Source organism: Bufo bufo, chromosome 7 (genome assembly GCF_905171765.1).
Source record: "Bufo bufo chromosome 7, aBufBuf1.1, whole genome shotgun sequence".
Taxonomy (NCBI): domain Eukaryota; kingdom Metazoa; phylum Chordata; class Amphibia; order Anura; family Bufonidae; genus Bufo; species Bufo bufo.
Genome location: NC_053395.1, coordinates 173,473,810 through 173,488,668, shown reverse-complemented (window position 1 = coordinate 173,488,668; position 14,859 = coordinate 173,473,810). Strand labels below are relative to the sequence as shown.

At 40.1% G+C, this 14,859-nt stretch overlaps 1 protein-coding gene across 1 annotated transcript in view; it reads left to right on the top strand.

Annotated features, from left to right (window-relative positions):
- The first annotated feature begins 556 nt into the window (after nucleotides 1–556).
- Nucleotides 557–14,859, top strand: part of COL18A1 (collagen type XVIII alpha 1 chain) — a 171,039-nt gene continuing 156,736 nt past the window's right edge. Inside the window, exons 1-2 of the mRNA XM_040439231.1 lie at nucleotides 557–684; nucleotides 1,070–1,134. Coding sequence (XP_040295165.1) covers nucleotides 674–684; nucleotides 1,070–1,134 — 76 coding nt within the window. The 5' untranslated portion in view covers nucleotides 557–673. The remainder of the gene's footprint in view (nucleotides 685–1,069; nucleotides 1,135–14,859) is intronic.

Genomic DNA, 14,859 nt, shown 5'->3' with positions numbered 1-14,859 from the left:
ATTGAATCTTTTCACAAAATTCAAATTTTAAGCTTTATTAATGCAATTCCTTTTAATTTGCATTACTGAAATAAATGGACTTTTGCACGATATTCTAATTTTTGGAGTTTCACCTGTAGACGATCATTGCATGTACTAAATTTGCACATGGACATGTTAGAAAAGTTACATGTCACAGATTTCAGTGGAATCTGTATCTCTATGTACAGAATACTATACATTTATTTATATATATATATATATATATATATATATATATATATATATATATATATATACACTTACATATGTATTATACCTACAGACAGCACTTTACTTTTCAAACTTTTTATTATGCTGGTGTTTTACCTGTAGACTCTAGCCAGTGCTAGCTTCTATTAACCCAAGTCCTACCAAATGATCTTGCACACATACTTGCGACCTATTCTCAGCTCGTTTTATAGAGCAAATACTGACAGCTAGTGTAAAGAATGCAGGGACTAATCAGCTCTGCCTTATGTAGATGAAGGAAGGTGGGTGGGCGCTAGGACCCTGCAGCCGGCAGCTCCAGTGCCCTGCACCCTCCAGTCTTATCACAAAGCAGTGAACAGCCCTGTGTGAGTGTGTGCACTGCACAGAGTGTGTGTGGGTGCACAAGGACTCCTCCAAGATCCCCTCATCTTACACACTGGAGATGATTCTCAGGTAAGAAACTTCAACCAGTGCATTAGTAAGGAGCATTGTGTAAAAGCCTGCTGCTGCATTATCTGCACTTCTAGAAGTTACATTGTAATGATGTTTCATACTAATATGTAGCCTTCAGGTGTGCTGTGCCCAGAAATGGTACCAGTGCTTGCCTTGACTGTGCCTCCTTTCTGGCATCTTGTAACTTCACCAGTCATTGTATTGCATATCACTAGGCACTTATTGTTGAGGTCCCATTGTATGAACTTTTTCCCCCTGCCTTGCCCCCACTTTCTGTCCTTTGGGCCCCCCCCAGCCCCTACCTCATCTGATACTGAAAAGTATTAGGCGCTTATGTTATGACCCTGCTCATGTCATCCTTGCTGAAGACATTTTCTTCTTGCAGGTGTAAGAAGTTCTTGCTCCTCTATGCGGCATATCTGGCCCTTCTGGTCTCATGCCAAGACAAAGGTAAGGAGAGCTTTCCTCCACGTTGGAGACTTGAGAACAACCCTTCATTCACTGGAGACTTCTTTTTTCCCCCCCTGCTTTTGAATGTCTTGTGAAATAAAGTACATTGAAACTTCAAGGAGTTTTTTAAGGATTAGGGGAGGTGATGGTGTGGGACACTGAAAGCAGTAGTGGGGGTGGGGTGACCCTCATGTGATGCCCCCCCCCCCCCCCTCTCTGTTCTCTTGCTGGTAAACTCACCACTTCACCTGTTCAGCCGGTTATGTTATTTGTACCTTGTTACATACAAGTTCAATATGTGTTAAAATTTAATTGACTTGTATGTCTATGGTGTATTGTTATGACCCGAGTAAAGTAAGTTTTGAGTTCATTTGATGAATAGACACCAACCTGAATTTACCATCTTGAAAGTCACCTTGATCAGAGTGATTTGGTAGGTTCTTCTATATCATTTCACTTTTAGTATATTGTTCTGCATATCAGATCCTGTTCTATTTGCAGTGCTTGAATCCATTCTCAGTGATGACACCGAGCCTATCGGCAACTACATGACATATGTTGAAGGAAACCTGTCACCAAGATATGCAGTGCAACATGTTATAGAGCAGGAGGAGCTGAGCAGATTGATATATAGATTAGTGGGAATAGACTCAGCAGAACTTGTAATTTACTCATTTAAACTTGCTTAGGAGTCATGTGGGCAGTCCTACGCAGTGAGAATGACCGCCCCCGTGACTCCTAAGCATAACAGGAGTAGAGGTTCAAATTTTATTAACTTATCTATTAAGTTTTACTCAATCTTTTCCCATAAAACTATACATCAATCTGCTCAGCTCCTCCCGCTCTATAACATGCTGTCTGTAGATTGCACTGCACTTTCATGGTGACTGGTTCCCTTTAAGATAGCAGTTAATAAACCATCCATAAACTCAACCTCATATATTAGTGGCGTGTTTGGAACATGCTTATTCTTGCCTCTAAAGTGCGTTAAACTTGATATTCCATTTTCATTCATAGCCAAGATCCGAGCTCGTGAAAGGCTCTCTGTAGACAGATTACAATACTTTGCTTTTTCTTTCATTATATTCCCGATCAGTCATGGAAGAGCATGCAGTAACATCCAGTCATGGGCAATTTATTCTATCCTGGATGCCACTTATAAAGTCCTGTTATGACCAGATTTGGGGCATGCTGTTCATAGTCAACCAGTAGGGGGCACCTTGCTTGAATATTGTTGCCGAATTTAATACATGTGGGGAAAAATGAACTAAAAATGACTGCAGTATTTATTGTCGGGTACAATCCAGGTATTCAACCCGAGAGGCCAAATGGTATCCAGTGGTTAAAGGGCATGACCGTTGTATTATATTAAGTGTGATAAGTACAGTGCATTTAATGACTGAAGGTCTAACTAGGTTTACTGAACACGTTATCTGACCAATAGGTGGCACTTTTCAACAGTCTAATGTATTTATTTGTATGCCTTTGTAACGTGATTATGGCATACAGATATTATTCTATTTAAGGGTACTTTCGCACTTGCGTTTTTCTTTTCCGGCACTGAGTTCCGTCAAAAGGGCTCAATGCCGGAAAATAACTGATCAGTTATATCCCCATGCATTCTGACTGGAGAGCAATTCGTTCAGGATGCATCAAGATGTCTTCCGTTCAGTCATTTTGACTGATCAGGCAAAAGAGAAAACCGCAGCATGCTACTGCCAAAAAAACGGAAGACTTGCCTGAATGCCGGATACGGCATATTTTTCCATAGGAACGTATTAGTGCCGGATCCGTCATTCAAAATACCGGAATGCCGGATCGGTCCTGCGCAGACCAAAAAAAAGGTGAAAAAAATAAATGCAGGATCCGTTTTGCAGGATGACACCGGAAAGACGGATCCGGCATTTCAATGCTTTTTTCTGACTGATCAGGCATTTTTAAGACTGATCAGGATCCTGATCAGTCTTACAAATACCATCAGTTGGCACACGTTTTGCCGGATCCGGCAAGCAGTTCCGGCAACGGAACTGCTTGCCGGATCACTCTGCCGCAGGTGTGAAAGTAGCCATAAGCAGGCATTTTTGTACTTCAGAGTTTATAAAGTGAAATAATTTTTGGATTTCCGCTATACAATATCCTTATTGGTTAGATATCCATAAAATATTCCAGAATCCAAGCAGCCACTATGTAGGGCAATGAAAATTCTGATTGCCTGTCTACTAGAAAGGTCCAGTTGACTCCAGGAGTGGTCTAACTTGGCTCCAAAAGTTTATCTGCCACTGACATACAGATTACATTTTTGTTGCTCAACCTTGCTGGTTGACAAGCCATAAAATGTCTGGTGGAATTTTTGCATATAGGAAAACAATGATCTGGATTTTTTTTATTTCAGCTCAATTCTTTTTTTGCCTATTGATAACTGGCAGGAGAGATGTCTAGCAGTCTTTTAATATTATGTACATTTGGCCAAGTCAAATGCCGAATCATTAGTTGGATGAATAATTGCACCCACCGATCCTATCAATCTGTCGAAATAATGAAGAGCATTCAGTGTTTTTTTTATAGAACCATTTAAGGGTTGTGTCATGTTTCTGGATTATTCTCTTTGGCAGAACAGAAAGGATTTAGGTAATGTATGTGGGATGAAAGATGTGATCAGATTGTATATGTGGTTTAATATTTCCTGCAGAATAGGATATAACCAGAAGCACTTTGCAGACTTAAGAATCCATGTAAACCTGACCGATAGATACAGACCATGGTTTACAGTAGGTACAATGTGAGTTGAGGTTTAGTTTTTAGTTTTGATTATGTAGCTGTATTTTATTTTTATTGTTTCTCACACTAGTATGTATTATGCTACATTGCATATATGCTATTGTTCAGCATTAGGCTTCATTCACACATCAGTTGTGTCTCGCCAGCTGTTTTATGTCTGAGCCAGACAACTGTGCCCATAGCTGGTTTTCCTATCTAGCATCACAACATATGCCAACTGATGCCTATCTGATTCCATAGGAAAGTATGTGATTGGTTTTATCATCAATTTCTCTCTGGTGTTTTTGTACTAAGCTGGAGGGAATCATGACAGGGACCAGATATATGTGAAGGGAACCTTAAGCTGTCCATAAACATAGGATGAAGGTTGAGAAGATTTGGCCAGTTTGGACCACCGTTTGCGAATAATTCACAAACCATTGCTAGCTATGGTTAATAGCATAGCTATTGTCTGCCAAAAATCTACACGATTGGCCAAATTTGTCACTTTATGTAAGGGTACAGTCACATGACCGTTAAAAAAAACGGCCACTAAAAAGTAAAAAATGGCCCATTTTTTAATGGCAGTTTTTTAACTGATGTTTTCCTAGAAACAGCCGTAAAAAACGCCCCCCTTCAATTGTATGGAAGCCATCGGTCTATGAAAACGGGCAAAATAGGACATTTCCTATTTTTTAACTGCTGTTATTTACAGGCCTTTTAAAAAATAGCTATGTGGATATGCCCATAGACTTCTGTTGTTCTGAAAACAGCCGCCACACAGACATTTTTCACTGTCATGTGAATGAAGCCTAAGTGCAAAGGCCCTGATTTGTCAACAGGGGACAATTTGAAGTTGGTCTTCACATTTGTCTGTTTGTATTAAGATAATGGAGCTAAATTTAGGAAAGTGGCACACAGTACTTGTTGAATTTAGCATAGGCAAACCATGACATTTTGACTTAGGCTTCATTCACACATCCGAGTCCATGATGATATCTGTGACAAAATGATCAGTGGTTCCTCCATGAAGATGTCCTTGAAGGGTACCTGTTTGGTTCATGTGTCTGTTTTTTGCTCTCCATGTGTCATCCATATTCCATGTCCACTGCTAGTCTGAAAATTTCCAGAGCATCTCCTACCAATAGTCTGTGAAAACCATGGACAAAACATGTATGGCATCCATGGTTTTCACGGTTCTGTAGACTAAGATGTGCTTGATGGTTGCGTAATCACAGACAAAATAAGGCATGTTTCTGTGGTGTCACCATTAGACACATGGTCCCTAGAAACCACTGATGTGTGATTACAAACATTAAAGTCCATAGATACGTGAATGGTCCATGGAGACCACAGACAACCCACGTCTGTGATTCACTCATATGTGAAAGAGGCCTTATTTTTACCTGCTACAGCTACAGCAGGTCAGAAGTGGAGAGCAATTGACACAATTTTTTGGGATTTTCCCAATGATAAAAAAAGGCCAAATACCAACACCCACAAACATCTGGATTTCTGAAACGGACTTAGCAGGCACAAAAATAACTATTGATAAATGTGTCTTACAATGAAAACAACAGAAAAGTTTCAATTTACTCAAAAACAAAGACAAAAGCAGTTTGATAAATCCAGACTAAAATGTCTCTCCAATATCAGTCTGATCTGCCAGTCTAGTCTGTCTGGCATGTTGATGGATCAATAAACAGTTAATTGGCCATATTCTGGCCGATCAGTATCTTGTGTATGGCTATCTCTACTTTGTTTAGTTGACGATTGGGTTACGACATGGTGTACATTGACCACCAGTGGAACCATTTTAAAACCAGTGTGCTATAGATCAATGTATATATTTTGGGGCATTTTCTGTTGAAGTCAATGGTCGTTCTTATTAGTTGGGCCACCAAATAGGTTACATTTACATCTGAAAATGGTTGCCTGATTCCAACAGAAATATTTATCAATGAACATATTTAATTATTAGGCATTTAGTAACAAGCTGCCATTATTACATCATAGGCCATTCAGTTCTCGTTTTACTAAAATTTACAACACAGATTTAACCATTCATCCTCAAGATACTACCTTGCGGCTGGGTGACCTAATCCAACCAAAAGTGATGGTAAACTCTTTTCAACTATAGTAGAGGTTGCACATTTCAAGTTTTCCTGCCTCCAAAACCTGTTACACTAAATAGTTGCGTCCCAGCGCCTTGTTATAGCTACATCACTGTCTGAATTATAAGCACCAGAACATTTACCATTACATAAAGAAAAGTAATAACTGCTATTTAAGTAGCCTACCGGGCTTGTAGGACGGCACACGGCTTATTGATTTTAAAAAGATTTTTTACATTACCAAACAAAAAAGTTGAATGTTTGAAATTGACCTATAAAATGGTTGAACGGGAGCAAAATTGGCACGAAATGAGCAAAGGATTTGCAGTACTATACCTTATTCACAGTTTATGAGTTAGCAGTGGATTTAGGGCATACAATAAGAGAAGACAAGTTTAGTGAAGCATTCCTTCCGGACAATTGCCTGCTCTTCAGTGGAGGAGAAAGTATCATTTATATCCCCTCCACAGTGTGGGGAGGAGCAATCTCTAATGCCATTTCTCGTCCTCATACAGACTCATTGTTTCTGGGCAGCAGAGTGCTGTTTAGATGGCATGATCTGTTACCCACAAATGATGATTGAGTTATTCGTCTGAGTGATTGTTTCATCCAATGAACAAGAGTTTCGCTCATTCATCAGGTGATCAGCGGCGCCTTTACACAAGCAGATTATCAGGAACAAGCGTTTATGCAAACGTCCATCCCTGATAATCTACCCAACATTCGGACAGTGTAAAAGAGCCTTTAGTCATCAAACGTGTTCTCTGGAAAGAAAGGTAAAAGTGGCGAATGGTAGAGTTTACTCATCTGGTGTATTTTGCCTTTGTCCGGTCTGTTCCTCTTGAGGGACTTCATTCTATGTTGACTGCAAATTACTTCTCATGTGCTCAATGATGAAGCCACGAAGACAGGATTGACCTCACACAGGGTGCATGGGGTTCGACTTCAAAATTATTTCAGTGCATGTTGATTTACAGTAGAGTCAAGCCCTTTAATCTTTTGTATCCAAAATTTTTCACCGATAGTATTGTATGAAATTGCATATCCTAGATTAATAGATGTTTTAAAGAGGTTGTCCCATTACAACAAGTTATCCCCTATCCACAGGATAGGGCATAGGTGTCTGATTATTTGGGGTTTGACCATTGAGTCCCTGCAGATCACAAAAACGATGGCCCATGTTCCCCCGATTTAATGGAGTGGCAGATACGCCGCCGAAAACGACAGATACACAGCATAGAAGAGCCAATCAGTAGACAAGTGAGGGTTAGTCGGTTGATTGACAGACCTTTACCACAGCCATGGATTTGGAATAGACATTCCTTTTGGCCGGTAATTGGCCAGTGTAAAAGGCTCATAACCAAGATGAGATACTGTTTGTAAACCATAATGAGATACAATATAGCATGTAGATTAAAGGGGTTGTCCAAGATTTTGATATTGATGCCCTAGCCTCAGGATAGGTCATAATTATGAGATTGATGGGGATCTGAGCAGCGGTGAGACCATGCTGCTCTTCCTAGGCCAGTGACGTCACGTTCATTGGTCACATGGCCTAGGTGCAGCTTAGTCCCATTCAAGTGAATGGAGCCGAGTTTCAATACCAAGCAGAGCCACTATGCAATGGACAATGCAGTGTTTGATGACTGACTGGCTGAGGATAGGTCATCAATATTAATCACCTGGAAAACCCCTTTAATATTTGGTTAAACAACTTGAAGAGATATATACAGCTTTAAATGCAATAGGATGTTATTAGGTGGTAAAAGTATTAAGTTGCCAAATTTTGTGTAACACTTGGTCCCGGGAATTACCGCTACCAGCTCTACTTGTAGGCATCAGTCCCGTTAAAACCCTGAATTAGCAGGAATTATGGTAATTCCAGGTAGTTGTTATGTATTATGTCTTCCAGTTGTGCAGCTGGATAGTAAACCCAAACACATCAGAGTGTTCCCAAGCCTCTGCTAATCTCATAGTCATTGTCTTTGTTCTGACCCTTGCCGTGTAATCATTTGTCCCATATTTATTAGCCACCACAGCTCTGTGCGATTGGAGAGTGGAGGTAAAGACTTTCGGAAATGATTGAGTCCACACACAGATATGCTCACTTGAGAATCTCTTTTGATGTGGTTTTTCCTTTTTTTTGTTAATCTGCAATTATCAAGCTGGATTCCTGAGTAAGCATTCCTGGAGGAGGAACAGGCTGTGACATGGCCTGTAGAGTGAAGAATGTGAAGAATTGTAAACCTGTCCCATCCATACTAAAGGGAGAAGTTGGAAATACAGATAATGGCATCATCTATTTTATCTGTCTTTGTAAAGTATGGCTTTTGTTCTGCCTGTGCTGCTTCTTATTCCCCATTCAGTGCTTTGTATTGTGGCTTCTTATTCGATGGACCCTCTTGTTCGGTATCTTGGAACCTAACAAGTGAGGGTCTGGCTGGACTGCTATTTGAGAGGCCATTCCAATTTACAGCCAGAAGAGCACTGCAGATAGAATAGGAGCCTTTCTGAAGCTGAGTTCAGAACGATCATTAATTAAGACATTAGATGGCAATGAGGCGTGTGGGGCAATGTCCAGCCAGAAAACTCTCTTTTAAAGAAGCTTTCTATAAACGTGTACTTTGGATCATCAAGCATGTGTCTTAGGTCTATGCAAATAAGAAAGGGGGCAACTAGACGTTTCTATTGCCTGCTTATCTAATAAGAAATAATAAAGTGAACAAGATTGACCTTTATTTTCCCTGAGAAACACTGGCTCAGGACATCTACTGTGATCTCCTGATCCTACCAAAAACAGCCATTGGGCTGTTAGAAGATACAGTAGTACTACATTGTTGTATGTTCCTTTCTTTTGTATGAAGTTCTTCAGTGTGTTCGTATTTATTCCTGTTTTTCATAGACTGGTAGGTCATTGGCTGGTTATGATATTGTCCCTATGGCTTATGCTTTCCCAGCAACCCCTTTAAAGTCTATAACTTTTTATTTGTTAGGCCAGAGATGAGATTTTTTCCCCCAGCGTTTTATTAGTGAATAATGCAGGTTTCTTTTCATTTTTATGCACATACAGTAAATTATTGGGTCATTTATCAAACTGGTGTGGAGTAGAACTGGCTTAGGCTAGTTTCACTGTAGCGGCAGGGGACTCCGGCAGTCTGTTCCGGTGGGTGAACAGCTTGTCGGATCCGTCCTGCCGCTAGTTCACGTGTCCCCCCGGACTGCCACTCCATCCACATTGACTATAATGGGGGCGGGGTTGGAGTTCCGGTGGCGGCACGGCAGCGCACGGCGAGAAGCAGCCGGACTAAAAGTACTGCATACGAATCTTGTGAACGGCGCTGGCGCTGGATTTCTGAAGAACCTATGGCGGGCCAGAGGGTTGAAAGGGGAGGGGTTTCATATGAAAAGTGACGAGGGGCCTGGGCACCGGCCGCTTGAACGCCGCCCCTGGGCACCTTCAGAACCTAATTAACATATTGAATAAAAGTGTTTTTTTGCGAAAATAAGCGACAGACAGCTATCTGGTAAGTAGCATTCCAGTATGGGGACTATAATGCAGATCATGGTGTTAGTGTTCTATAATGGTCAGTTTAGGTGAAAGACTCCCTTTAAATATACAATGGCACAGTCTTTAATGTACTCTTCACCCAACTCTTTGTTTGAATATTGAGCCCCATTTATCGAAGCTAACAGTAAAACTGTCTTTGTTGCCCAGAACAACCAATCAGAGCTCAGCTTTTATTTCTCAAACTGCTCTTAAAAAATGAAATCTGAGTTCTGATTGGTTGCTATGGGTAACAAAGACAATTATCGATGCTATGGTCAACAGAGAGGGTTTTACTGTTAGACAGTTTTGATAAATGTGTGACAAGGAGATACTCACACTCCTGGCCCTGTTGTTGATGGCTTGTCATGTATAACACTGTGGTGAAGTTGAAAGATAAACCCCCTGGAAGGTTGTCAGTTCCAGCAATTGTATGGCACCTCTTCCTGACAAATTGGTTGCTTTGGCATCTGTCCATGGAGCGGCATTAAACTGTAAATAAAGATAAAGGAAGTGTGTTATTAACAGAGAACAATGGGGATGCAAAAAAGTAATTCTCCGCCATCAACTGGGCCTTAGCCAAACCAGGATAAGAACGCAGAGACAGATGAGTCACCGAGACAGAGATCTGTTCATGCAGCTTCGATGCAGATCCATGTTCCCAGGCTTTCAGGCACATTTTTTAGTTTTATTTTTAGCCAGAATTTTCCATTATTTGAGAAATGTGAATAAAATGTTGTCAAAATCAGCTCAGATGCTAAAATGTCCTGCGGTGGTGATATACTTAGAATAGATTATTTAGCTCTGATTTGGGTGTGTGCCAGGTGCCTTTCAGTTGTTCGACACTAGAAAACTCTAGCATATACAGTATGGTCAAAAATATAGTCTCATTATCTGTAAATATATAACCCATGTTCCAAAATAGATAAGGTCTGTAGGTGTTAAAGGGGTGATCCAGTTTAAAAAATGTTAAAGCCCTAAATGCTAACACCCCCTTACAAAAAAAACTAAAACAAAACTACTCTTCAATATCACTATCATTAATGTTGAGTGAACATGCTCGGCTGAACACCAGTCAGTGTATTTAAATCGAATTTAGCCTCTATTTCTTTGCAGAAGATCGGTGTACAGTGAGGGAATCCCTCAGTGTGAGTCCGCGGTTTAGGAATCCCTGCTCTGACTCCATATATAGCTATGTCCATATATGGAGTCAGTGCTTGGGGACACCCAGTGTATTTAAGTCTAATTTAGCCTGTATTTCAGAAAAGTCTCTGTTGGGATTTGAACTCACAACCTTTTGCATTAGAGGCAAGGCACTTAACCACTCAGCTATAATAGCTACATAGCCAGTTACTTTAAAAAAAAAAAAAAAAAAGACTTCTACTAAGACCTATACAGTAGAACTCTTAATTTTTTTTTAAATTTTTTTTTTAAGTGATTGGCTATGCAGCTATATAGTGTAGTGGTTAAAGTTCTGGGCTGTGATGCAGAACCTATGAGTTCAAATCCTGTCACAAACTTTTTCAGAAATAGAGTTTAAATTTGATTTATATATTTTATCTTTATTTTTAGCAATTGTAAAAAATGTATGGCACAAAATAAATGTGTAATTACAAAAAAAAAAATTATATATATATATATATAATATATATATATATAATCATACTTCATATATATATATTCAAAATATATAATAATATGTGTAAATATATTATGGCTAAAAACATATATATATATGTTTAAATTAAGTTTAGCCTCTATTTCTGAAAAAGTTTGAACTCAGAGCTTCTGCATCACAGCCCAGCAATTTAACCACTACACTATATAGCTGCATAGCCAGTCACTGCTGTATAGGTCTCAGTAGAAGTACAGTACAGTACAGTAGAAGTCTGTGGCTATGCAGCTATTATAGCTGAGTGGTTAAGTGCCTCTAATACAGAAGGTCGTGAGTTTGAATCCTGACAAAAACTAAAGAGCAGGGGTTGCCTGGGGTTCTTCCATTGTGCTTGGTAGAACACCCGAGCATCGCAAAGTGTTGCACACGAGCACTTTGGTGCTCGCTTAATACTAACCATCATCCTTTAATTAATCATAGATACTCCAGCGGTCCTCTGGTCTTTGTTATAAGCAGCTGGCACGTGTCCACTGCAGCCAATCAGTGGCTTTAGTGGTCTTGTGTAATAATAATGGTATCACTACTCAGTGAGGAGAATCATGATGCCAGGAGTATGACATATGACCACTGATGACTCATTGCCTGCAGTGGTCATATACGCTGGCAGTGGGGGGGCATCGGAGAATGTATGCTGGATCGGCGGAGCATTAAAGATGTGAGTAGTGTGTTTTTTTAGTTTTATTGCATTTGTAGCTCTTTTTATTTTAAGAATTCACAAAACTTTTTTAGTGATCATTGTTTGTGTTACTAAAAAAAATTCCATATCTGTTCCATCGGTTAAAACATTTTATAGCATATGCTTCAAAATTTTCAAGAAAAGCAATGAAGATGAAATATTTCCCATGACATGAATGATTTTCCATGAATATCTTTTCACAGTAGGCGTTTTATAAATGTTCTAAAAATGGAATGATCATGAAAAAATCTGTAAGTCCACGACTTCATCTTCCTCCTTATTTTAGGAAGGGGGTCATTCCACACTTCCTGCACTAATGTAGACGTGTCTATTCTTGTCTGCAATACGAACAAGAATAGGACATGTTCTATCTGGTTTGCAGTGTTGCAGAATGGACATGCTTTTACTTCCCCATAAAATGAATGGGGCTGCATGAAAATCGCAAACATCCGCAAGCAAGTGCGGATGCGGTGCGATTTTCACGCACGGTTGCTAGGAGACGATCGGGATAGGGACCCGATCTTTATTATTTTCCCTTATAACATGGTTATAAGGGAAAATAATAGCATTCTGAATACAGAATGCATAGTACAATAGGGCTGGAGGGGTTAAAAAAATAATAATAATAATTTAACTCACCTTAATCCACTTGTTCGCGCAGCCGGCATCTCTTCTGTCTTGTTCTGTGAGGAATAGGACCTTTGATGACGTCACTACGTTCATCACATGGCCCGTCACATGATCCATCACCATGGTAAAAGATCATGTGATGAGCGCAGTGACGTCACCACAGGTCCTTTACCCAGGTCCTGAAGAAAGAAGACAGAAGAGAAGCCGGGCTGCGTGAACAAGTGGATTAAGGTAAGTTAAATTATTTTTTATTGATTTTTTTAACCCCTCCAGCCCTATTGTACTATACATTCTGTATTCAGAATGCTATTATTTTCCCTTATAACCATGTTATAAGGGAAAAATAATACAATCTACAGAACACCGATCCCAAACCCGAACTTCTGTGAAGAAGTTCGGGTTTGGGTACCAAACATGCCGATTTTTCTCACGCGCGTGCAAAACGCATTACACTATTTTGCACTCGCGCGGAAAAATCGTGCATGTTCCCGCAACGCACCCGCATCTTTTCCCGCAACGCCCATGTGAAACCAGCCTAACTCTTTCAAATCTTTTTAAATTGGTATTCATACCGATCAACCAGAATCCAGCATTTACCAAGTAGCAGTTTAGGTAATCATTACTTGGGTCTTAGTGTGCTTCCTTAGACTTAAAGGATAACTGTCACATTTAGACCCTAATTTCAATTTTCATATATGTAGTTACTAATAACATGATATTCCAGAATCAGTTACTATTAGACTGACTTACCCCATATTTAATAAGATTCAGCCCTTAGCAACCAGTCTGCATAAAACTGCAATTTCACTATTCAGTTAAGATGGCCGCCACTGCCCTCACCCTGAGGCTAATCCCGCCTGCCCTCACTAGCCAGTAACAATAGCCCCCCAAAAGTGTCAGTAACCAGAGCCCTCTCCCCTAAAGGGTTAATCTCCTGCAGCACAAAGGGGTCCTCTTACCACATGTTGCTTTCATTTATACACTGAGCAGACGGCAGATCTCCCTTCCCTGCTCTGCACTGCTCCAACTCTGCATTCTCCAGCTCTGCTGAGTGAGGGAGCGTCTGCCAAGAGCAGGGACAGGGAGAAGTGCACACAGCCCAGGCACTGTTATCAGCTGCTGAGGAGGACCTGGCTTTAATCATTTACTTCCAGTCCCTGGCTGTCAGTAATGTGACCCTGCACGCTGCGTCCTCCGTCCTTCAACAGATAGACGGACCATGCCTAGCAACCCTATTTTAAGCACAGGAAAAAGTAGGCAGAACAGGGAACAAAAATGTGAAATTAAGGCTGGGTTCACACTTGAGCGTTTTACAGCGCGTTCAAACGCGCTGTAAAACGCTCAACACATGAAAACCAATGCTTCCCTATGGCCCTGGTTCTCACTTGAGCGTTTTACAGCGCTGAAAAACGCGCTGTAAAACGCCCTACGCTCAAACAAGTACTTGAGCTTCTTTGGGGCGTTTTGACGCGCGTTTGTGGCCATAGGACATTGCAGTCAATCACACAAATGCGCGTCAAACGCGCGTTTACTATTGCAAAAAACGCTCATCAAAAACGCGCGTCAATAACGCGCGTTAAACGCGCATATCAAAGACGCTCAGGTCTGAACCCAGCCTTAGGGGTTATTGAATACACAGTGAAAAGTTGAAATAGGGCTACCAAGGTGATATTAATCACCACAATTTAATACTCCAAAAAAAAAAAAAAATACGACAGTTATCCTTTAATATTGATATTGAAAGCCCTATAAAATGTCCACCACATTTCTCAGTAATTCTGATTACATTACTGTTAGAGCAGTCCTTGAAAAATTATTTTCCCCTTTTTTTCCACTTCAACTACAGTAGTAGATGAGTCCAAATCTCTCTCGTATTAGGTATAAAAACAGTAATCATTGGTTATTTACCAAGTATGAAGTATTTGGAACAGCTTAAAGGGGCATTTTTAACTGAATTTTTAGAATTTCTGGCAGAATTTATTTTGCTATTTTGGCATTGCTGTACCATTGCACTTATCAGTGTGATGCTGTAATAGAGTCACTCATCCCCTTTCCTGTATGGTCACAGTGAAGGTCTGACTGAGAAAGTTCAAGGCTGTATGATATGCAAAAGGTCCAGACTAAGAGGAAGTTAAAGAGTCAGGACAGGAAGTAGAATAGAGTAACGTAAAAAATATATATATATAAATTGAGAAAACCATCCACACATTTTTTTTTTTATTATTAAAAATGACATAGAACATTTACATAGAGGTTTTGAATATGTGATAAAAATTTTAGATGGAAGTGTCTCTTTAACAATATGTCTCTACATGTATCAGCAAGTATA